Consider the following 23763-nt stretch of genomic DNA (forward strand, 5'->3'; position numbering starts at 1 on the left):
GCAGCCTCTGCTCAAAATATGCAACGTCTGAAGCAGAAGGAAGAAGATAATCAGATTCGGAAAGTGCTGAATATTTTTAATAAACGTATCTGGGCCTTTCAAAGAAACAGAGGAAGGAAAAGAGAATTCAGCAAAGGTGGCTTCTAGGCAGCCTCAGCTTTAGCCTTAAGGAAAAACGTGGTGTGACCTTGAGGAGAAGGCAGAAGCAGAGCTGAGGGGCTGAACGTAGCTGGAGGAGTCTGCATGGTTTGCAAAAATTGATATTTTTTTTTTTTGCTGCTGTACAGTTCCTCCTCTGTTCGAGCAAAGAGACTTCTCTTGTCCTTTGCAAGTAAGCAGTATTGCCCCAAATTACCTACTCATGACAGTTGTTGCTTCTAAAGGAAGCAAGTCCCTGGGCCTTGATCTTCACCAACTTCTGGGGTCATAAAATGAGAACAGCAGTAATAAAAGTAAATTGGTGTGTTTCTGTGTCTGACTCTGTTACTGGCTATTAGACACAGTGACTGAAATTATTAATTTCATTGCTCTCCTCTTTTCAATAGTAAACTGCGTGTTTATGTTTCAGGAATTTGTACAAACTCATCCTCGCTGCCGCTGCGAGCAGCTCGGCCGGGCCAAGAGGAGCAAAGCGGGGTCCTCACGGGGAACGCGGGATGACAAGGGCCCGCATCACCGCGTGCTGGCGATGTCATTCGCCTGGGCGAGCGCCCTTGGGGCTGGGAACAGGCAAATTCCTCCAAAGTAATATTTCAGTAATGAAGGAATTGGACCAGATACGGATTTATTCTGTTTCCTTATTACCGAACCATCCTGCAATGGGCTCTTCTGCCTGTGACCTTCCTCGCCAGCAGAAAGACCGCGTTTCTCTGCTGGGTTTGGTGTATGTCGGGTAGCGGGTTCCTTCTGATGCTTCTTGCTCAACCTGCGCCGTCCTAGTTACGCAGTTCTTTAGGTTATTATCTTCTTTTTCAAGATTTTTGAACTTTACCCCTGTCTCTTTCTCTCAATTCAAGTCCAAATCCCGCAGGAGACATTAGAGAAACAACAGAAATGAGCTAAATGTGAAAAGTTGTCAATGATTTTTATAAGCAAGCTGTGGTTTCCCTGCAGCGTTGCGCATTGGATTTTCATTCCCAGTACTTAGCCCCAAAGTACCGAGCTCCCCGCGGCAGCAGCTGGGTATTACATGCATTTCTCAAAGCCGACAAGGGCTGTGCGGAGTGCCCAGTATCAAATCCCTCCCAGACTTAATGGCTCGAGCTCAGCGCCTCAGACAGCGGGGAGTGTTTGGTAAAACTGGTCAGCCACCGTAGCGGCGAGGTGATGTAGGCGCTGCGCTGGGCGCGGACGCCTTTCCCTCCGTCTCGGTGTCCGTGCCGCGGTGGCCGTGTCTGCACGGGAGGGCGGCATCGTCCGGCTGCGGGGTGAGGCTGGCACGTGCCTGCCCGGCAGCGCGGACCTGCTCCTGGGCTGCTGCCGAGGGACTGACGGCTGCGTGGCCTCACTCACCTGCTCTTCAATTTTCTGCTCCTTTCAGCAGTTTCCAGGAATTTGGGTAAGATGCCTTCACAGTTTAATGCTTTTCTTTAAGCCAGTTTTGTAATTTGTCACTGTTGCAATAGTTTGATTATTTTTGAATGAGCCATACATATATATCTCTCTCTACCTACGTACAACCTTGATTCCTGTTTGTTGATGACCCTTTGGCTGCACAGTGCTCAGGGCAGTGCCAGAAGGACGCTTAGGCAACCTCGTGCCCTTCAGCTGGAGCAGGACGAAGGGCAGGGTGGGAGAGGAGGTGACGGAGGTCTGTAAGGTCACGGGAGAAGCGGGGAGCGTGAGCCAGGGTCAGCCTCTCACAGAGACACAGAGGTGTCAGATGTTAAACAAACAAGACATAGATATTTGGAACTCCTTCCTAAAGAGTTTGGTCAATGCAAAAGCCTCTGGTTTTATCTTGATGGGTGCAAAAGAGACATTTGTGGACAAAAAAAGCCCATTAAGGTTTATTCAATTCTTTGAGCCATGGGTATTTGAAGCGTTGGAAGAGTATCCTATTGAAATACTATGTTATCTCTGCTTTTTTCTTACACATTTTCCCTGTCTATCGCTACCTCCTTGCTCCATTCCTACACTCTTCCCGCAGCATTTGCAGTTAGCTGTGCCTGGGAGCAGGGTGCTGGTCGGGACGGACCTTTGCTCCGGTGCAGCGCGTCCCTCTTACGCTTAACGTTCTTATGGATACAGCACTGCAACACGTTTTCGTGTCTGTGGCTTAAGGCCGCCTTTCAAACCCGGGGTCTGCATGCAGTCGACAGGAGCTAGCCGTCTGAGCACGCCCAGTGCGCTCCTGGCTATTTTTCAGGTATGCTCCAGGGTTGTTTCTTTGGTTTGTTATATTTTCTCTTAATCTGATGTTATGTCCCATTCGATTCTTAATAGCAGCTCCATCCTTTGTTGTGCGTAGGTTTTAGTCAGAGAAATCCACAGCACCCAGGAAGATTTTGAATAAAATTCTGACCCTTGGAAAACAAGGGAGGGTTTGATGTGCTCAGTGCCAGACTTTCTCCTCTCGTCTCTGATACGGGTTTGACAGCACTGTGTTCATCTGTTCATCTGGGTTGGTACGCAGTCAGGATTATTATCAATAACAAATAAGGAACTGATGGCAAGCTTCTGAGCAATGTGCTCGGCTGCCAGAACTGCTGCTTTCTGTAGGTACTCACCGCAAAAGGAACAGCAGCTATAGCTGCCGCTGTGAGGAAAGCTCTTCTGAGTGTTTAGATTCAATATTAGCATTTTATTTCATATTTATAGGTTGTCTCCTGCTTTAGGCTTTGCTGGGGTTGGTTGGATTTTGTTCGATTTTCCCATGCAGAATTGAAATTCTTCTAAATAGTATCAAAAGGGCTAAGCCCAAAGCCTGCCTTACACCAGCATTGCTCTGCGGGTCCCTCTGGAAGTGTTAAGGTAAAGCCTTTCCCGAGCAGAGCCAGGCCACTGAATATTTAATACTCTTTGTTAATACATTCTCATTACATTTCAATTTGGATGTAAAAGAGAATCATTGCAGCTCACATTTGACTTAGAAATAAGCATATCTTGGAGTACCTGCTGGGCTTCTTATTGAGTGTGGGATTTTCAGTGTTGCATCAGTGACTTGGAAGTCAACAAAATTATACTGTAATGGGTTTTCTACTCTTTGGTCATGGGCACACTTTTGAAAATTACATTCTTGGGCTTTATACCACTGAAAATTTTTCCTGTCTTTAGAAACCAGAGGTTTCTAAAGGTCTGTCTGTACACAGCAGAATGTAATGAATATACATGCAAACAAGCAAGAATAAAACTTCTGACAAAGCAGAAGAATTAAAACACCGGTGTTCCGGGAACAAAACAAGGTGCTAGAATAGATTAAAGTATGAAAGGAAAGGATGCAAAATTCCCATCTTCCCATGCCTGAGACCGGCCGCCCCGGCTGGAAGCTGCCGTCGCCGAGGCGGCTGGTATTCGTACGGCTTCCAGCCTCTGCGGTGCCGCCAGCGCTGCAGACTGAAGGGGGTAACTCCAGGCTGCTGTCGGCTCGGGAGAGGGCTCCCTGGTGCTCGTGCCGTGCCCGCCCGTGCCCTGTAACCGCCGTGCGAGCGCCTGGGCTGGCGGCGTAGAGCGCGCCCGCAGGAACACGACCGATAGGTGCTGCCGTGCGGTAGAGTGTATGCACTCATGAGCGATGTGCAAGAGGGCTAAAATGTATTTTCCATTTGTTGTCTTGTTTCTGAGCTATTTAAGGTGTGAATGAGCATTAAATATTTCTGTCCTCTTCCCAAGGCTCTTGCTGTCTTTCCCTTGACGCCAGTGGGCTCTGACGAGAGCTTTTCAGTAACAAGAAACACCTCTGTGTAATCTCCATCTCTCGGCAGCAAAAAGGCACAGTGATTTTTCTTGTTTTATCTTTAAGTCAGTGAACTTTATGATGGGTGCCATTTGGACAGTAGTCTCCAGCAGAAAAATAAGTTATCTGATTTAAAGATGGTTTTTAAATGACAAATACATTAATGGTGCATCTTGATTTTATTAAAATATCATAGAATTAATTTGAAATGCACCCAGGCAATGACACTTTTGTGTTTAAAAGCCGGTTTGTGATAAGACTGAGGGGCGTTGCACATCCCTGCTTTGCTGTGGCTTCCTGCTGCGAGATCTCCCGGGGCAGGACTGCTTGCTCGCCTTCTGCTCCAGCCCGGTGCTGCTCGCTAGCAAATACTGTGCCCGGGAGTTTCCTCATTCCTGAAGTTCAGCCGCTGGGTTGGTAACGGGGCTGGGGAGCAGTACCGACGGCCGGGGAGGTTCCCGGAGCTGCCGCGGCATCCCCGTCCCTCCCAGACCACCTCCTCCTGCGGCCGCAGGGACCGGTGGGTGCAGGGCGGGCTGGGCGCGTTCAGGTGCATCAGCGACACTGGGGCCAGTGCCGAGTCCCTGTGGCACCTCCTTATCCGAGCCCATTTGGGTTTGTAGCTGAAGGTCTCGCAGAGGTTTCCATTTCAAGTACAAAATGGCTCTTGCAAGACCTCCGTTTGGCTTTGGCGCGATTTAAGATTGCCCACGGAAAGCGGCTGTGTTTGAGCAGGCTGGGTTTGCCCAGCTGCCAAGGCTGGCAGGGTGAGGACGAGCGCGGGCAGCAGAGGCAAAGCTGCTGTGCCCGCCCGGGTGGGAGCAGAGCAGGGCTGGGCTCCCGTGGTCAAGAAGAGAGACTAATTCACCTAGCATGGGCATCGCGTGCCTTTAAAAATGGGGGAGATGAGCTGAAATGAGCAGAACACAGGAGGATAAGAGACCTCGCTGTAAAGCCTTTGTTACAGACTAAGTGCACTGAAAGTGTTGTTTTGAAGAAAGATGCTTCACTGGTTCAGAAAGTTCCGATCATGGTTACCGAGTCATTGGAAGAGCAGCTCTGGCAGGTTGATGGGCTGCTGGCTCAGTGGCACTGGCTTCGTTTCCCGAGCCTGGGTACGGGCGCGCTGCGCTGACGGCCAAGACGTCGGGTACCTGCGAGGCGCCGCGTCTCCAGCCCCGGGGGCTCCCGGCTGCCCCCGCAGAGGCCAAGGCCACAAACCTGCCGAGAACCAGCAAAACCCTTCAGATGCTTGGCCCGCTCCCTGCTCCCACACAGGTTGCAGGACAGCCGTCGGAGCCCGGCCCTGCGGGCGGGGAGCGGGTGCCCGCAGCCGCGCCCTCCCGAGGCGAGGGCATCCTCTGTCAGCAGCGTCTCGCCACCTTCTCCCCGTTTTTCTTCCCACGCAGCAGGCAGGCAGTGGGGTACCACGCTGGAGAGGCGTCGCCTCTCCCCGTTGTGGTGATGCTCCAGAAGGTGCCATTTTGGTGCAGTGGTTTCTCTCTGGAGTTACCACCTGCGCTTGGAGTAGGTGGGATCGGTGGGAATGGATCCCTGCAGCAGCGCCTTCCCTCCGGAGCGCTTCAGTTCTGCCTGGGAGGGGGCTGCAGCACCAGATGTACCCAGCTCCTCCTTCTCCCAGGCAACTCCTTCCCGCTTTGAATAATTAGTTTGTATTTCTCTTATTCGGTGTAATTGAGTGAGGACGTTTGTTGTCGTTTCATCCTCATCAAAATAAATATCCTTTATTTTCTCTTTTCTCTTAATGGTAGGTCAGAATTTGACAAGCAAATACAGGGAGGTAATTATTAGCGAAAAGTAGCAGGAAGAACAATTCTTTTTTTGGTAGTTTTTTGCTGAGAAACTATCTCCTAGAGGTATGCCAGCTAAGGGAAACAGGCCCGATAGAGATTGTGGGGGATTTGGTGTGCCTGAACAGCACCCAGGGCGGTGGGTCCTGGTCCGTGGGAACCTGCCGGGGTTGCTCTGCTGCAGGGGAGGTGACTTGGTATTGCAGTCACTTAGATGACTTGTAACTCCTAATGCTCAGTAGTATCTTGATCAATTATGACCCCAACCGTTGTTGTATATAGTGTTAAGGAAAGTACCCCCCTGTCTTTGCACGTGTTAGCGTGTGGTGATGGTGGCCTGGCTTGCTGTCCTGCGTGCCCTTTGCTGGGGCTGAGCCGCTGGATGCTCTGACCAAGGACGTGCGAGAGAGCGTGCTTATGAAGAAGGGTGGTGGCTCACTTTTATACACTTTTTCTTGTAACTGATAAGTTGTGCAAACCGGTAGGTGGATAGGCAAAGTTTGAGTTTGTGAGTTTTTTTAAAGACTGTTCCTGGCTGGATTATTTCAGGCAAAAGAGGATTAATATTCTCAAAAATGCCTCCAGTTTGTATTCCTCCTTACCCACCTAATCCCAATGGTACAGAAAGAGTGCTTCCGTTAAATGTGTTTTTCATATTTTTGAAACAAATATGTAACTACAGGCAAATATGAAGTACGTCATAAAAGGTGGGGAAAGATAAAAACCATGAATGGAGCAGGGATGTTTTTAGGTGTATGAAAAACACTGTTTGAAACGAGAACCTCGGCCTTTTTTTGCCGCTGAGCGGGATGGCGGCGCAGGCTGGGCCGTCGCTGGCCGCGGGAGCGTCCTGTTCTGCGCCAGGCGCGGTGGCTGGCGGCGTGGGGAGCGCAGGCGGCCGTGGCTGCCGTTTGGTTCACCTGGCTGGGAGCAACCAGCGGTTGTACTTTGCTGGGCAGGTGAACAAACGTGGTTGTTTCCATGCGGGGAGTCTGCCGCCCTCGTCCAACCCTTGCATCCAGTATTTCCATGCTCATTTGTTCTGAAGGTGGAGCCTTGCCATGGCCGTACGTAACGGCAGGTCGGGGAGCTCTGCAGCCGAGGTGCCGCTTTGCTGTGGCCACGCAGTTTCCACATCGGTGAGCTCAGGGGTAACGCTTTGGTGCGTCTTTGGTGCACGGCATTGCAGCCAGCAGAGCATCACCTGCCCTGTGGCTCGGTCCGTAAAGCTCGGCATTAGGGGAGCTGGAGACATTCGCGAGCATCCCGGGCACACGGAGAGCGGTACTGGGTGGGCAGTGCCGCCCCGCAGCGCCCTGCCCTCAGTGTGGCGATGCCCCTCCATCCCTCCATCCCTCCATCCCTCCATCCCTCCATCCCTCCATCCCTCCATCCCTCCATCCCTCCATCCCTCCATCCCTCCATCCCTCCATCCCTCCTCTGCAGGAGCACAATTTCCTATTTCATTGTCGGTTTCTCACTAAACAAGTATTTTGATCGTGTAGTTGAATTTTAGAAATTCTTAGAAACGTCATCCTGATTGATTCCCACGTAGGCTGAGCGCCTTGCTGAGCTGGCTCTGCGTGCGATGTGCCCGGTGCCGCTGCTGTCACGTTGTGCTCTTACAACAGTCTTACAAAGCCATTAATAAAAACAAGTTCTGAGATATATTTAGCTAAAATAAATATGAATGACAAACTATGGTGTTCAATAATGCATTAAGATCTTTTGTCCTGTGCCACAAAGAGTAGCTTTGCAAGAGGCAAATGTGTTGCAGGAAGAAAAGCTTTGGTTTCGGGAGCGTGATTCAGTGCCCATAAAGCTCAACAGAGAGACTTGTGCTGACTTCACCGGGGCTAAGATTAGGCCCACACTACGGATATTTTCAATATGAATAGGTTAAAATAAATTATGTGGCTCCTGTTCTTCTGGGTGCAGTACTGTGAAAGGCTTCTTGAATCACAGTGAGGAAAATTAGGCTTAGACCCTTCCCGAACTGCTAACTTAGCTTTAAGATAATGTTGGAAGTGCCATGGTTTAATTGGAAAAGGTAAGAATTACAACTTAACAGCAGGAGCAGGAAGCCCCGGCTGCTGTAGCCAGCTGCGGAGCGGTCCAGGACCAGTCACGCTGTTTTGCCATGGGCAGCACGGCTCCCGTCAACGTGGGTCATTAACATCCATGCGCTGTGTAATGGAGTGATGAGAGCCGATGGGTCTGCTGAGGCACAGAGTAAACATTTATAAAGAACGGTTTTGCCCTGAAAATCTGTCCTATCCCTTTCAACCGGGTCACGAGCATCAGTAATGTATCTGCTCCCTCTCCTGAGGTCTGTTTTGGCCATGAGCAAGTAGAGGAGAGAGCTAGCAACAGCGATCTGTCTCTGTGGTACGGGGTAAAAAAAGAAATAGCCTTTAAATGCTATTTGCTAGAAATAACAAAGGTGGAAAAGTTAGTTGTCTGTTCTGGGAAAAATCTGCTATCTAATTTAATTTGACTCCGGGTGCATGCCTGGGGATGGTGGTTTCTGCTGGAGGTGAGGCAGTGTCGGTCAGTTCTGTGATGGGGAATTTCCCATTCTCTTCTTAGGTGCTTAAGCACCAGCATAAAAATGCCAGCTCAGACATGCCGGGTGGCGGGGCCGTCCATTATACCCATTCCCGGTTCGGCCAGAGCGGCTGTGGGACTTGGCCTCCCTGAGCTGCCCTTGCCCGGGAGCAGAGGAGAGAAAATGTTCCTGGGGGCTGAAGCTGATCTTGCCCCGAAGCTGGGGCAGGCGGGGAGCTGAGCCCTGGAGCTCTGGCTCCGGGCTGTTCGCCGGCTGTGCCCTCCGCTCGTGCTGGGAAGGTTTTTGCTGCCGGGAGGGTTTGCTGAGCAAGGGAGCAACTCCAGCGCAGGAGCTGTGCCCGGCGCGGTCCTTCTGCTCCGGTCCCAGTGCGACGCAGCCGCTCCCGAGGTGGGGCTGGGCAGTGGGGCTGGGGGCACCAGCGAGGTGGAGGCGGGTGCGTGGAGCCCCCAGACCCCCACGCCCAGGGCAGGGGAGCCCCAGCCCCGGCAGCGGAGCCTCAGGCGCCCCAGCTCTCCGCTCTGGGTTCCATCATCAGGGATGCAAATCAGCATCTGCTCATCAGGGATGCTAATCAGGGCGGTGTGTCGCTTGCAGAGGATCTTCAGATTTCTGAACCTTCCACTCATCCGCTGTTGTCCTCCTTTGTCCTTGTAATGTCCTTGTTGCAGTTGAATGGAGATGTAGGTTGCTTGTGTTTGTAAGCGACAGTAAAATGCATCTGCACTGAAATAATCTTAAAAATGGACAGATGTTCTCAAAACGCACGGCTTGCTAGTCAGGGCTCCTTGGCTCTAACAATAATCAGAAACTTCATAGGAAAGATCCCTTTTGTCCTCCCCCTCCTCAGTACTGTTTTGTAGTAAAAACTGCCTAAACTTAATCATGAAATGCACAGTGCGCGTGGGCGGGTGTTAGGTTCTTTACAGTTCATGTTTAGGTCTTAGTCCAGCCCAGGCTGTGTTCAGTTCATACTGAAAGCTTATATTGCATCATGACATTAAACTAAATCCACAGAGTTTATTTGTATTCCAAATCCATCTATTGCCAAGACTGCTTTTTATGAGCACAAAGAACTAGAAAGCATAAATATTTATTCCTTAAAGGTTATGATTGCCTTAAATCATTCAAGCTTATTTGGTGAGCATCAGATATAATTAAACCAAGCAGTTGAACTCAGTCTGCATGTATGGAATAATGTATATATGTGTACACATATGCTTGACTCCAGTATGGATGGAAGCTGCAAGCTAATTGCTTCCATTACATCAAAAGATGCACTGATAATTTTATTGTTCCTGGATGTGATAATAAATCAACATAAAGAAGCAGTTGAAATTATATAAATTATATAATGGAAAAAGTCAAGTTTCAACACGCAGCATACGCTGCGGTAACAAAATGAGCAGAGCTCATCTCAAGCGGTAGATGTCTAACTATGGGGAGATAATTAAGCACGTGATGAAAATTATTCCAGTTTTGGGTGTAGAGAATTGCTTGTGTACTGAAATTCTTGTGCGTACCTTAATGGATGCTTACGTCTGCCTGGTGTCCCTTTGCATCTCGGGACCTGGGGGTGGACCTGCAGGTCCCTGCACGCGTAGCCCCTGCGTGCTTCATAGGCCGTGCGGCCGGAGTCCCGGCGCGGCAGGCTCCCGCGCCGTGGGAAGCGGCGCTGGGATGGGACCGGTGGCATTTTTGGAGCCGAGTGGGATTTTCTCCACTGCACGGTAACGCAGCCCCCGGTGAATGGCGGCGGTGTGAGCCGTGGTGCCCGGCCGCGCTCGGGGCCAGGTTTTGGATCAGCTCAGCGTTTCTCCAGGAGCTTGTCCAGAAGGCGTGGGGCTGCCTGGGACAAGCCTGTCCCCCCCGGGAGATCTCCAGCGGCAGGAGGGGGCCTGGGCTGAGCCCCTTTGGTGGCACAGGTTCACATCTGTGGGCGTGAACATTTCCCCCTCTGCAAATTTAAAGGTAGAAAAGGACAAGCCAGAGATTCCTGGGCGTGCTCATCTCCAGTATTTTTTGATTTGTTGTTACCTTTGAAGATGGTCATTTTGGATAAATTCAGAATAGCTGCATAGCCTTTTCCAAGTATGTTGTTGTAGACAGCAAGGCGTTGGCGTGCACGTACCTCACCAGAATCAGAAGAGACCAGATGATGAAACACCGTTTTAATCTGTCTCTGATGGCCCTGGAAGCGATAGAATGGCAGTACCTTTTTGTTGTTGTTAAAATTGATTTGAAAAGCCAAAGAAAACCAAACAACTCTTGCTCTATAAAATATTACTCATGGAATTAATTGTGTAGTAATGTACATCTAAGTTACAGATGGAAATCCTAGCTTAAGAAATGGTCTCTAAGGCTATGGAAACCAGGATTTCGGTCCATTCATACGTGTGTCCTGCATCTCTGTAAAACTGGAGGGGCTGTTGTGCGTCTGCTGTTGCATGGATTGCTCCGTGTAATTGGAGGCACCTTAGACTTCAGTGTTGGAATTGATGGTTCCTCAGCGTTTCTTTATATCCAGAGAGTTCATCAAAGTTAATAGTTTTGCCAGGGGCTTTGACAGAAGCAGGAAAAAGAAACTGTTGTTGCCTCAGGTCCAAACATCTTCTTGAGCTGGAAAATGGTTCACTGTCTTGTTAGAGATAGCCAAGTTACAAGTGTCTCCAGTGACGTTATTGTGCTGTGGGTAGCACGACAAACATCACACTGACCTCTTCCTCTTCTGTAAATGCTTTATTTATCATTCTTTCTTCAAAGCAAATATGGATTAAATTTATCACAGTCCCTTGCAGGGTAATTTCTTTATCACGCTACTGATTGTGTCTTGCAGGAATTTCTCTTACCCTGACTTAATGGCAAAAAAACCAAACCAAACCAAAAACAAAAAACAAAAAAACCCAAACCAAACAAACCAAAACAACAAAAAAAAGAGAGAAATAATAAAAAGTTTCCTTTTTTGGTGTTCTTCCTGCAGCCGCTTGCAGTTAATCTTCCCCGTGCCCCCAGGTAGCCCGTGCTGCTGTCCCGGGGAGGAGACCGCCGGGAGCCCGGCACGGAGCTGCTTTGCGGGGACGGCGAGTGGATCGCAGAGGTCTCGTTGCTGCCTCCCCTCTCCCCCCGCCCCGTTGATGTTACCGATCTAGGAGCACCTCTCGGTACCCGTTTTGCTTTGTTCTAGACCGCCGCAAGCCCGTGGAGGGCTGTCACCGGTTCAGACGGGGCACCACGCGTGTACGTGTACACCTGAGTTATTGCTTAAGGAAATCCGTGCTTTGTGTATATATTTTTACATGTGCCTCAAGACATGTGGTCTTCTCCATTGCCTACCCTGTACGAACCTCCGCTGGGAGGTTAAAACAGTGTTGGCACTGTCCTCTCATTCCCTCTTTTCTTCCCCTTCCCCTAGCTGGCTGGCGCGCCGGTGGCTTGCTAATGAAGCCCTGTCCTAGGAGGGCTGCACTGCAGGTGAAGGCTGAAGTGTGGGAGGAAGCCCGTAAAAATATTAAATGTGCTTCTTAACATTCTTCTGATTTTCAAGCCTCTTAGGAGGAGGGCACCAAAATGAAAACATAGGGATGTGATATACTGATGTGCAAGAGCGGCGGGGCCGGTGGCTCTTGCTGTGCGTACGGGTATGTATGCACCTGAAAATGTTCCTGGGTGTGTGGTGCAAATGGTGTTTGTTTGCAAAATACTCATCTAAGGTGACTTTTTGGTTGTCGCCGGGCCTGATCCTGCGTCCGCGCAGCCCAGCGTTCAGGGGTTGCTCTGTATAGCGCTGCCAGCTCCTGAAGAGAGGCGATGCTGTCTTCATCCGCTGCTGGCAGCGGCGAGGGCTTGGAGGTCCTGTGAGGGAGGAGGCGGAGAGGGGGTTACGGGGGATCCCCAGCTGGCGGGGACTAACCATCCTCTTCCACTCCTTCGTACGGGAAGATGGCCGTTGTCCTCCCGGTGGTTCCGTTCAGCACATTTGGAAACTTGTTTTTCCCTGCTGGGTGGGGGTCATGGTTTTCTGAGGTGTTTCATTTGCATTTAAAATTAATTAATCATCCTTTAGCAAGTAACGTCTGTAAGATACCCTGGCTGATAGCAAGTTGGTATCGTGCAAATGCATTGTTGAACATTCAGTGAACTTGGCGTTCTGGCCCCAACTCCTAAAGCTTCCTGAACCTCCTACTTTTTCCTAAGATTATTTTTTGGCAAAGCTTTACTTTTCCCCAAGTGGTTCTTTAGCCGTGTCAACCCTTTATAGGAATATGACTTTCTAGTTTTATAAAATGTTATTTCATTCATATGATTTATTATTTTATATCCGTTTCTGTTGTTGGAAAAGATTATTAAAAAAATGGAATTTGATTAAAAGTATGCAATCTGTTTTAAATTCTTTTTCACCCGTTAGGAGGGCAAACCCCACAAAGTCCAGTGATAGCCTGCTTTCCAGTCTGCCCTCGGGAGCACGCCAGTGATAATACACGAACGTGCATTAAAATGGCAGCTTGGCAAACACGCTGGCTAGGAGAGAAAACCGCCCCGCAGCTGCCGGAATGATATTTCCATAGAGAACGTCAGCAGGTCATGGTAGAAGACATGGGCTTTCCCTGTTGCAGTAGTAATTGTGGGCTTTGTACTTCCAGCTGGGCAAAAGCAGATGTTTAACGTTGCTTGGACCTACAGGAAAGCCTTTAAAATAGCACTGTTATCTTCAGTTTTCAAGAGAGACCTTTTTACATTACAGAAAGCTTTGGGCTTTGGGATTCAGGGTGAGGTCAGAAATAGATGGCAGGTCCGTGGGCATGCTGCTGGGCAGCCTCTGAGTGGTGTAAATGGGGTTTTCTTCAGGCTTTCTGTAGTCCCAGTTTCTACTTTCTTCTTCATTTGAACAATCTACTACAAAATACTCAGATTTGTCTTTTCTTGGAGAGTTCCTGGCTTCCCCTGCTGTCTCCTGGTCGTTGGGGTGGGAGACGAGGGGGTGGAGGAGAGAAGAGGAAAAATCACCATGACTTTCATGGTGCGTATTTTATTTTACTCGTACAGGTAATTCAGATTATATTCAACAGAATATATGTCTGCCTAACAGCAAAATGCACAGTTCATTAGCATAATTAGCATTATCGTTATTATTGTTGCTAACACACCCTCCTTTTGAACGTGTCGTGCCTTTTCAAGCGCCTGTACCCGGGCTGCGTCGCCCGGCTCCGGCCGCAGCAGGGGAAGGTACCTCTGCCCCGGCGGGGAGGGCTGTGCGGGTCCGCAGCTCCGAGCAGCGAGGAGGTACCCTCTCGTGTCGTCGCTAGCCCAGACGATACCCAAGACTATTTTTGAGGAAGAAAAAGTGACCTTTATAATGATAAAATGTTGTTATAGCTGCATTCAAAAAAGACGACCAGTGTCTCCGTGTTGGTGAGAGTTACGTTTAATAATCTGCTTTGGCACCTGGAGTCTGAGAAAGAAAAATCAATGAAGTTTATAGCATGCGAGTGTGTTTTCCTAACAGAGTGAAATTTCCAGAAATGGCTTCTAAACAGGGTGTGGGGACGGCTGATGGGACACCTGAATTTACGTCTGAAATGAGATGATGTGGTATGGGTCTTTCGGTTTCTGACACAAGGTTTCGTGCACAGTTAATGGGAAACTAATGTTCAGAGTTTGACCTCAAATTCGGCAATAGCCACGAATTCTCAAGGCTTGAGTAGCCTGGTTTAATTAGCATAGTTTTAGCAGCAGACCTGGATTACTACTTTATCATGAATAATGTATATGAGCAATTTAGTGATTTTTTCCATTTTGTGAATTGTCTGAGCAGACCGTGATTCCCTTGGATAAAGCTGCTGTTTTAAATTGTCAGCAAAATAATTTCCCACGGATGCGGTGGGACACAAAGAGTTTGTGATGAGTAACAGTAGAAACTGGAGGTGTGTTATTCAGTCTTAAATAAGAAAACTGATCTTGCTGTAATCTGTTCTGAAAACATTAATATATCTTTGCAAATTCTTATTTTGAGGGCCGCATTTTTATTAATTTAAAATTTCCACCGATCCTTCTTTGCTGAGAATCAATGGACGTCATGGCCAGACTAGACCAGTAAGTCAACTAAAGACAAAACTGTGCAAACGGGTCTAGAGAGCAATGTTTAGCAGGAGGTTAAAAGAGCGTTCTGTGAAATAAGGCTGAAAAAAGTGAGGGTTTTTAAGGCATTTTGGTTTACTGGGGGGAAAATATAATGTTTCCTTGTGGTTTGAATGCAGGTTCTGCCTCCAGAATGGATGCTCATGGGGGCCCTTTGATGCCGACGCAAGTCACCCGGGTAACTGCTGTGTCTGCACCGGCGGTGACGTTCATGGCAACCAATTTGGTGGATCAGACGTTAACAGGTCTGTTTATGTTTCTATATACTGATTGTATTACTGAAGCATATGTTGTATATTTGCCTGCTTCCAACCAAGCCATGCTTTCCATACTGCATAGAAATGGGGGACCCTTATAAAATCGGCTCAAATTTTATGACATTTGCTTGAGCTAATTATGAGCGTATTCCAGACTGTTTCAGATGCTGTTTACTCGGTCTGGCAATTGGCAGTAGCTTTGCATTTGATGATACAAAAGGCAAGTTTCTGAAACGTCCTTGGGCTTTTCATTTCCCATGCCAGTGGTATTCACAAGCATTACAGTGATAATGTGGTTATCTTTTGGATAGTTGCTCCATGAAGCCTTGTTGGCTAAACCTCTGAGGATGCTTTACGCTGTACTGTGTGATAAAACTGGTTTATTCACTGTCATGGAAATGTCTGTGTGTTGTCGTGAGAGGAGGGGCAATGCTGTTCCCGAAGCCTGGAGGAAGTCTTGTGGCTTTATTTAGATTTACACATATGCGTTGCAAATCACGACCAAAAAGCAATCGGATTCGATAGCAGATTGTGAACATCTTTCCTAATAACGTGAACTTCCTCGTACAGCGCTGTCGTCATGAAGCCAGGAGCTCTGTCAGTGGAGGCGAGATGCTGCGATGGGGCTGGACGGGTTGCTCCGCTGCCCGAGCCGGGCGCGCACCGCCGTGGGGAGGGGGTGCCAGCCAGCCCTCGCCGGCTCTGCCGCACCGCGGCCTCCCGAACGCACCTTCCCAGCCCTGTGTCATGGAAAAAACTGGTGTTTATCAGGAATTACTAGATATCCGTTCAGGTGTGATTTATCTGATCCTTCACACCCAGGGATTAGTACGGTTGTGGAGGTGTTGAAGGGTTGCGTACTGGAAATGAATGTTCTTGTACTGTGTTTGGTCACGTACGGGTTTTTGGTGTAGAAGCTCTCGCTTGTCCAGCCAAGCCGTTTCCTTCGTGGGTACCGCAGGCTCACCGGCTCCATCCGTGGCTAAGATAAGAGTTTCCCAAAATCCTTCATGGCCAGCTGTGCTAGGCAAACCTCTAAGTGGGGCCGGAGGCTCCCTTTGAAGCAGGTCTGCCTGCTGCTCCGCCTGTCTTGAATGAGATCCTCTGCTGAATTTATGCTGCCAAGTATTCCAGCTCAGTCTGGAAACTGCTGAAAATTTTATGACACAGACACCTTAAAAATGAAAGAAAGTTCATAGACTTCTCTTTTGACATGCTTCAGTTTTCAAACCAGACAAGTTTATTCTCTGGTTTGATTTGCTTTTGGTAAACACCTACTGCTTTTGTCCTCTATACAGTTAGTGTGCTTGGAGACCTGCATGCTCTTCCTTAAAGTCCCCGAGAATTGTATTGCTTTGCTTTCTTGTCAGAAGCAAGTGAGACGGAGGAAATATTAAAGCTGTTCAAAGACAGGGACAGAAGGATGAAGATTTGCGCAAGGGTCATGCTGATCTGCAGCTTGTTGCTTGCTGAAAACTGAAATTGTGGTTTCTAATATATTTCATATCAAATATATTTCCGTCGTGGTTTAACCCCAGCCGGCAGCTCAGCCCCAGCCAGCTGCTCGCTCACTCCTCCCCGGTGGGATGGGGGAGACGATCGGAAGGGTAAAAGCGAGGAAACTCGTGGGTTGGGATAAAGATGGTTCGATAGGTAAAGCAAAAGCCGCGCACGCAAGGAATTCATTCCCTGCTTCCCATCGGCAGGCGGGTGCTCAGCCATCCCCAGGAAAGCAGGGCTCCATCGCGCGTAATGGGGACTTGGGAAGACAAACGCCATCACGCCGAACGTCTCCCCTTTCCTTCTTCTTCCCCCAGTTTCTATGCTGAGCGTGGCATCCTATGGTGTGGGATGTCCCTGTGGTCACTGGGGGCAGCTGTCCCGGCCGTGTCCCCTCCCAGCCCCCTGTGCCCCCAGGCTGCTCGCTGCTGGGGCGGGGGGAGGCAGAAAAGGCCTTGACTCTGTGCAAGCACTGCTCAGCAGGAGCTGACACATCCCTGTGGTATCAACACTGCTTCCAGCACAAATCCAAAACAGCCCCATAACCAGCTACTGTGAAAAAAATTAACTCTACCCCAGTCAAAACCAGCAAATCATTACAAATCTCCAGAGAAATAAAGGGGTGAGGGGAAGAGATTGCTGCAGAAGGAAAGAAGCGCTGCTCAAGGAGACTTGTTCTAAGAGGGGAGCCGGGGCGTTTGGCAGGGCACAGCGAAACTGGTCGGAGCAGAAAATAGACACTAATTAAAGGGTGAGATACAGCGTGCAGGCAGGAGCAGGCTCTGTTTCCCTGGCGCAGCGGTGATGGGCTGAAGGTGGGATCCCCGCCTGCGGGAGCGGGGCATGGACCCGGCTGACGCAGCCGGCGCTGAAATCCCACACTTGGCTCGAGCAAGAATCAACAGGGGAGAAATTGTGAATCAGTCAGATACGGTTTTTAGGCTAATCTCAAAACCGAAAAGCAATAAGGTTGTGGGGAGAGACAGAACTGCCCTGCAGAGATGCTGGTGGGATAACAGAACACTGAGTGTTTAGATGTGTGCACTTGAAGTAAATCCAATTCTTGGAAACATTTAGAATCAAAATTTTAAACTTCTTTTGAGATTAACAGAGGTTTTGCCTCTAAATAACTTTGAAAAGCAAATTTTTATTATGTCTTGTCCATAGATTCTTGTGGCATGAATCAATCTTCCCTCTTCCTCTCCTTCTCTAATTCTGCTTTTAAGAAGATGTTTATGATCATACTCCTACATCCTCTGTGATATACTCAAGATAGTTTTGCTATTTCACCTTTACTTTTCATATTCTGAATTATTCATGTCTCTCTACCTGCCGTGGAGCCTCAGAGAAGTCTCTTTAATCAGATATCTTTATCCTCCCGTCTCCAGCGCATCCTTCGGCAGCGGTACAGCAAGCGCGGGAACACGTTAGTAATTACACTGCTAAGTTTAGGGGCAAAAATAGGCGCGTGATTATGTTGGAAATATGTCGTGGTAGCTTAATTGTCAGGCTGCCGTTTATTTTATGTACTTAAGTTAAAGAGGCGGGGAGAAAAAGGTTAATTAATGAGAAAGGAATAAACCTGAGCAAAGACATGCGCCAGTTGCCAGCGGAGGGTAAACGTGCGTCTTGCTGGCTATCCTTCCCAGCCTGTGCAGAGAAGAAATCTTTAGCGATCTGAGAAGCCCTAGCCGTGGTCTGCTCGGCACCCAGGGGCGAGCCGAGCCCGGGAGGGCGGCTGGGCACTCCTCGCTCCAGGCGGGACACACAAGCTTGAACTGCTTCTCTCTTGACATTGTACTTGGGGAAAACAATCACGATGTTCACCTCTAGATGCAAAAATAAACAGCTCCTGACATGCACAGTGACTTTCAGGACTTTCTTTTGTTATTTTAATTTTTTTATTTCCATCTTATTTTATATGTGCTGACTGTCCAAAATTTTGTGGAAGTCTGTTTGACGTGTGAGTGCCTAATGAGCTGCGTGCTGCAGAAGTTCCCCTCCGTGCGCCGCGCCGGCGGTGCTCTGTTTCTTCAAGCAAAAGCTGCAGCCCCCGAGCCCCTCCCTGGGGCTTCAGCTTTCCTTTCGGATGCTGCGAGGAAGCTTTTCAAAGGAGGAAAAAAAGAGCGGTTGCCTCGGGCGCTGGCAGCGCAGAGCGTCTCCACGCCGAAGACGTGTAAGGTTCAAAGAGGAGGGAGAACGGCTGCCCAGGCACGAGAGCCTCCGGCTCGGTCCGCACCGGCACGTCCGTGCTCTGTACTTCAAGCCAGTCTTCAGTTATTAAAGAGCAGGGTAGGAGCAGCTGTGACAAAAGCAATTACGGCGTATGTTGTACCTTCCTTTGCATCACACCGGAGCTGCGCGAGTGTGGTTTAGGCTCTGTCTCCTATTGCATTTCTTCAGCATCAGCTGTGGAAAACTCCTCTGCTGAATTTCACTGGTGCAACAGTTTGTTTAAATCTGCCAATTGACATTTATGTATTTGTATTAATGCTTGTAACGAGTAATTAAAAGTTGACACCAGCTAGGTAAATGTTTTCTTGTTCCTCATGCATGTGTGCATATGCATATACATGAATGAAAGATCTTGGCTACTTCTTAAACCAATGTGATAACGAAGACTATAAAGAATCAAAATTCTAATAATAATAAAAAAAAGTTTTTTTCTAGGATCAGAGAAACAGTTAAAAAGAGAAAGAAGCAGAGCTGGAAGAGGGGTTGATGTGATTTCCCTATTAAAAGGAAAAACAAATCCCAGGTTCGTTGAGCATTGTTTCCCAAGTGTGTTGCTCCATGTCCAGCTGCTCCATATTCCAGTGACAGAATCCAAACAGCAATTTGTTTGTGGCTGTTTGATCAGCAGGTAATTGGCCTCCCAGAGTTGCTGCTTCAGGGACTATTTCATGGCAAGAGCAGAAGAGCCGGGAGCTGGAAATGCCGAGAGGTACCGCGCCGCTCTGCGGCGCTGCCCCCAAAGGCTCCCGGCGCACGGTGGGCCCTGGTGCCCTCAGCCCAGCGCCAGCTCTGTGTTTCTGCAAGCCGTGGCCAGCGCCAGCTGTGCGCCTGCAAAAGCCGTCCCAAACCTGGGTCGTTCCGTCTGCCTTTATATTGCTGCAAAATCAATGCCTTGCCAAGGAATGTTTGCTGCATAGAGGGATGTCTCAAGGTTCCTTTCATCCTCTACAAAGATGTTTGCAGGAGGCACGCTAATATTTTGCTTTAAAACCCTCGTCAGAAAGGAGGGAGGCTGTACGGGACACTTTGCGCCTGCCGTGCCACGCAGGGCAGCACCGAGGGCTGGCACGTTGCGTGCCGTGCGAGCGGAGAACGAGCCACCAAGGATATCCCAGGGGAGCAGCAGTGGGAGGGTCGGAGTGATGGGAAGACGCAGGGCAAGATAATGAAATACCTCCGTGAAACAGTTAAGAACCTGCACGTTGTCTTTCTTCTGCCATGTTTTAGAGCTGAATATATTAGCAGAGGTAAATTTAAGCAAGGTGCTCTAATTGTGCCTCCATATCCGAGAGCAGTGACTGCCAGAAGCATCCCCGGTCCTCGGGTGTGCTTTCGCTGTGTCTGCTCTCCTCACACGGGCTTTATCGCGGCTGGTGCCGCCGTTTGCCAGCACCAGCAGCCGCCTCCTGCCTTTCCAGGCGCTCGCGTGTGGCGATATGTTATATATCTCGTGATATATTCCGTGGTGAAGCAGAGTGAAATGGCTGAGACTCCAGCCTTTTCCTCGGTGTGGTTCCTGTCACATGTATGCCTGTTCAGCTTCCTTGGCCAATTTACCTTCAGGCACGTATGTGCGGGAATGCTTGATTATGATTGCATATCGCTCATGGAGATTTTATCGTGAGTGAGTTGAAACATCATAATTTTTTTTGTTTAACTCTGCCTAAAATTTTGCGGGCTTTAAGGTAGAAATCCGGGTGCTGTGGCACGGGGCCACGATCGGGGTTTGTAGGCTGTGATTCCAGGAGGAGCACGCCAGGTCGCGTAGCCCGGGCGGCTGCGTGCCGCCGGCTGCACGCGCTCCCCGCCGGGGCCGTCGCCGTCCCTGCTCTGCGCCCCTCGGCAGCGGCGACGGCTGCAGCTGGGGAGCATGGGGCGGGGGGCTGCGCCCGCTTTCCCTGGGACTGCTGAACTCGCAAAGGCTACATAAACCTTGTCCTCCCTGCCGCCGGCGGGATGGGCCGGGTGACTGGAGAGCGTCTCTGCTTGGACCCCCAGATATGTGTTTTAAGAGTAGTGGAAGTGCAAGATGATGAAAAAAAAAAAAAAAGAAAAAAAAATGTCTTTTTTAATATTTCTTACTGTGAAAACTACTTTTTCCTCATTGTCAGGCCTGTGTCTCATACCTGCTGCTGTTTTTGCCTTTCCTCACTGTCCCTCATGGCCTCCCTGTGCCGAGAGGTAGGCGTTTTGTAGCCAGTAGAAACACTTTCTGGTGTTTAGCGCTCCAGGATGGAAGCAGCTGTTGGTAAAGGAGAAGAACGTGTTGGTAAAGGAGAGAGCACTTACAGCTGCTTTCAGTGGCAAGGCCATCGAAGGCTCCTCGGCGGTTCCTGCGGCGCTTGAGCCGGGGCACGGCAGCATCTCCTGGCCGGGAGGAGAGGGGCTGGCCGGCCCCGGCCCCGCGGGGGAGGCTGCTGCGCCGGGGTGGCCGTGGAAAAAAGTGTGGGGTTCAGGGAAAGCAGGACAAAAAGCTCAGTGCTGTAACAGCCTCACTCTAAAGTATATCAATGTGTCCCATTAAAATCCAGCATGATATTTAGAAAGGTGATACGGTCCTCGTCACACACACGTGTGTGTAAGTAAAGGACTGAGTGAGGAGGAGGAGGAGGTGAGGAGAGGAGACTCGGAGGCACAGGGAGCGGTTTGGTTTTTCGTTGCCAGTTTTGGCTTGTTGTGAATGTATTTATTGCATGTTAAAAAGAAATCCTTTCCCCTCACAGATAACGGCAAAGAATCGAGCAGATCCTCCTGCCCACCGACCTTGATTTTACATACGGAGAGGAAGAGTACCCCTGTGGAGAGCGATGGCGATAAGGTCTGCGATGGAGTTTCTTCTTTTAAAAACCTCTTTAAACTATTGAACTGCCCGAATCAGGCTCAGTATAAAGGGCTGTCCTGTGGCTGGAGCTGTGCTGCTGATACGGGATTGTTTCCTACGGTGAATTTTGCAGAGCTATCTGCTTAATTTCTCTGGGTGTTTTACAGGAGCTCTGCCACTGTGGTGTCAGGGTGGCAGAGGAGGGATGCTGGCGGCTGGTTTTCTCCCCGTGCCGGAGGAGAAGCGAGTCGATGGGGGGTGCGAGCGCAAATGTGGAGGTGTGACACAGCCCAGGACAAAATTCGCGTCCTGAGAAGCTGAAGTCCAGGAGCGGGGTGTCTGTGACTGTCTCCGGCTCGCCGCGGTGGCAGGGACCTGTGGGGCCGGGTCAGCCCCTGCTCAGAGCAGGATCCCCTCGCGGGACGTCGTGCTGCTTATTGCAGCATCAGCCCCAGCTGCAAGGAAGAATTTCTTCATGGCTTCCACCTTCTTGGTGTTCCTGGTTTAACTGTGCTGTGCACTTCTGTAGCCTTCCTTTGCAGATAATTGCAACGTCCTTAAATAAAACTGACAGGTGAACGTAAATGGATAGCAAATAATATGTGCAACTTATGGGTGGGTACTACTATATGTGTGTAACTTCGTTAGCTTTTTATAAAAAAGCCTGGATTATTTTATGAAGGAACCAGCCCTGAATCACACTCTCAGCTTCTATGAAATAAATGGAAACATTTGCTTTTTGCGCAGCTCGTGCAGACTTCATGTAAATGGCTAAAGCTAAAAGAGGGAAACCTTTATCCGAGCGTGGGGGTGTGGAAGAGCATCTCGGGCTCAGAAAGCAGCAGTGCGGCAGATGCTCGAAGCCGCCTTGGAGCAGGCGTGCTCTGTTCCCCCGCATTTCTGCTCCGCACGCACATGCTTTTTGCAGCAGGAGCTCTGTCCTGCAGGAGGAGGACCTGTGGGCTGAGCTACTGCTCAGTTTATTTTCCTTTGGCACATTCCTATCACGCTGCCGTCTTTAGGCTCTGTGCGAGCAAACCTTCCCTGCCGACCGGGCGCTGCAGGTGTGCCCCACGTGTGCAGCTGTGCCGCTACTTGGGCGCATTCCTGAGCGCTTCTAGTTGTAAAATACTTTCAAGATGAGGAGCTCTGGACATATGCTTTATTATTTTTTAATTAAGTACGTGCTTCTCGTGTTTTGATACCGCGCTGAGCTAGATCACTGCCTTCCTCCCACACCTCCCGCTCGCACTTCATTCCCGTAAGCTACTACAATAAATAGCTGCTCTTCAGCCGGTGAAACACTGCGCTTGTCGGCTGTACCATACAGCCCTGCCGCGTTGTTGCTTGCCCCGTCCCTAGGGCCAGCCCTACGCAGAGTGGCCCAGCCCTGTCGCAGGGGGGTCCGGGGGGGGGACGGGCGCGCAGCTGGGTCCCTGCCCCTCGTTAGGACGGACATCGGTCCCCGCGCTTCGTTTCTGACGAGGCGGCTCTCCTCGTTACTGCAATACACAGAGTTATACCTGCTATCCCAAGTGAGCTATTGGCCTGGACAGAAGCATATCTGCTGGTTTTTCATTTGTATTGCTGCAAGTGGGGCAACATTTTTATTATTTCCCGTTTATCTGGGCTATTCTCAAGGTAGCTGGTTGTTCATAAAGCTACTCCTGGAATAATGGCAATAAGGGTGATCCACTTCAAGTTAAAGGCAGTGATTTGTATAACAGTAACAGTCTTCTGCATTGGCTTCATCTGTTGACTAATCTCTGTCTGTCTTTCAAGGCTCATTCTTTTAAACTAGTAAATGAGGATGACAGCACATCAAACGGCAACAAGCCCGTGGCATCCACGCCAGTGCCAGGATCACCATGGTAAGCAAATGCAATCAGACCGGCTAGAAGCCATTCATCAGTGCTGTTTCCCTTGCCAAGCGTGCATTAGCGGTCTGGTACGTGGGGCAAATACGCTGCCCCGGGTGTTAGGTAGCAGTGCTGGGTTGCCGTTCCAGCTTCTGCTGGAGCTTTCCCTCATTAACCACGTACGGAAGGACAGTGCGGGGAGGCAGCCGCAAACGGGGCGCGAGCCGGCTCCCTGGGATGGGCGAGGGGGGGCCCTGTGCTGCGCGGCCCCGGCTCGGCCAGGACCGGCTCTGGCAGAAGGCAACCGACGGCTTCTCTGTCAGCTTTTGTGGGCGTGCACGGCCCTTGCCTGCTGTGAGCAGGGCCGTGCCCGGCTGCGCTCTGCCTCACCGCGTCTCACGCGTGTCGAGGGTCCAGCTTGGGTGGATCAAAGGGGAAATACAAGATCCATCAGAAACGTTCTTGCTTTTTGGGGCCAGATCCTCTTTCTCTCCCAGTTATTTCATTGGCAGTGGATGACTCTGACTGTCTTGCAAGATTAGTGTTGATTTCGGGTTGTATCAGTGCCAATAGGTTATGTCTCAGGACCCCGGTTTCCTGACCACCTTCCCATTCAGGTACGTGTTGGGTAACTAAAGCTCTCGTGTCATTTTTAAACAGATAAAAAATTCCTTCACTTTCTGT

At 49.7% G+C, this 23763-nt stretch overlaps 1 protein-coding gene across 1 annotated transcript in view; it reads left to right on the forward strand.

Annotated features, from left to right (window-relative positions):
* Positions 1-23763, forward strand: part of TCERG1L (transcription elongation regulator 1 like) — a gene marked incomplete at both ends in the record, with an annotated part of 91789 nt that overhangs the window by 42605 nt on the left and 25421 nt on the right. The window contains 3 exons of the mRNA XM_082309284.1: positions 14527-14652; positions 21123-21217; positions 23003-23091. Coding sequence (XP_082165410.1) covers positions 14527-14652; positions 21123-21217; positions 23003-23091 — 310 coding nt within the window. The remainder of the gene's footprint in view (positions 1-14526; positions 14653-21122; positions 21218-23002; positions 23092-23763) is intronic.

Source organism: Platalea leucorodia (assembly GCF_965183815.1).
Source record: "Platalea leucorodia genome assembly, chromosome: 4".
In the NCBI taxonomy this organism is placed as follows: Eukaryota; Metazoa; Chordata; class Aves; order Pelecaniformes; family Threskiornithidae; genus Platalea; species Platalea leucorodia.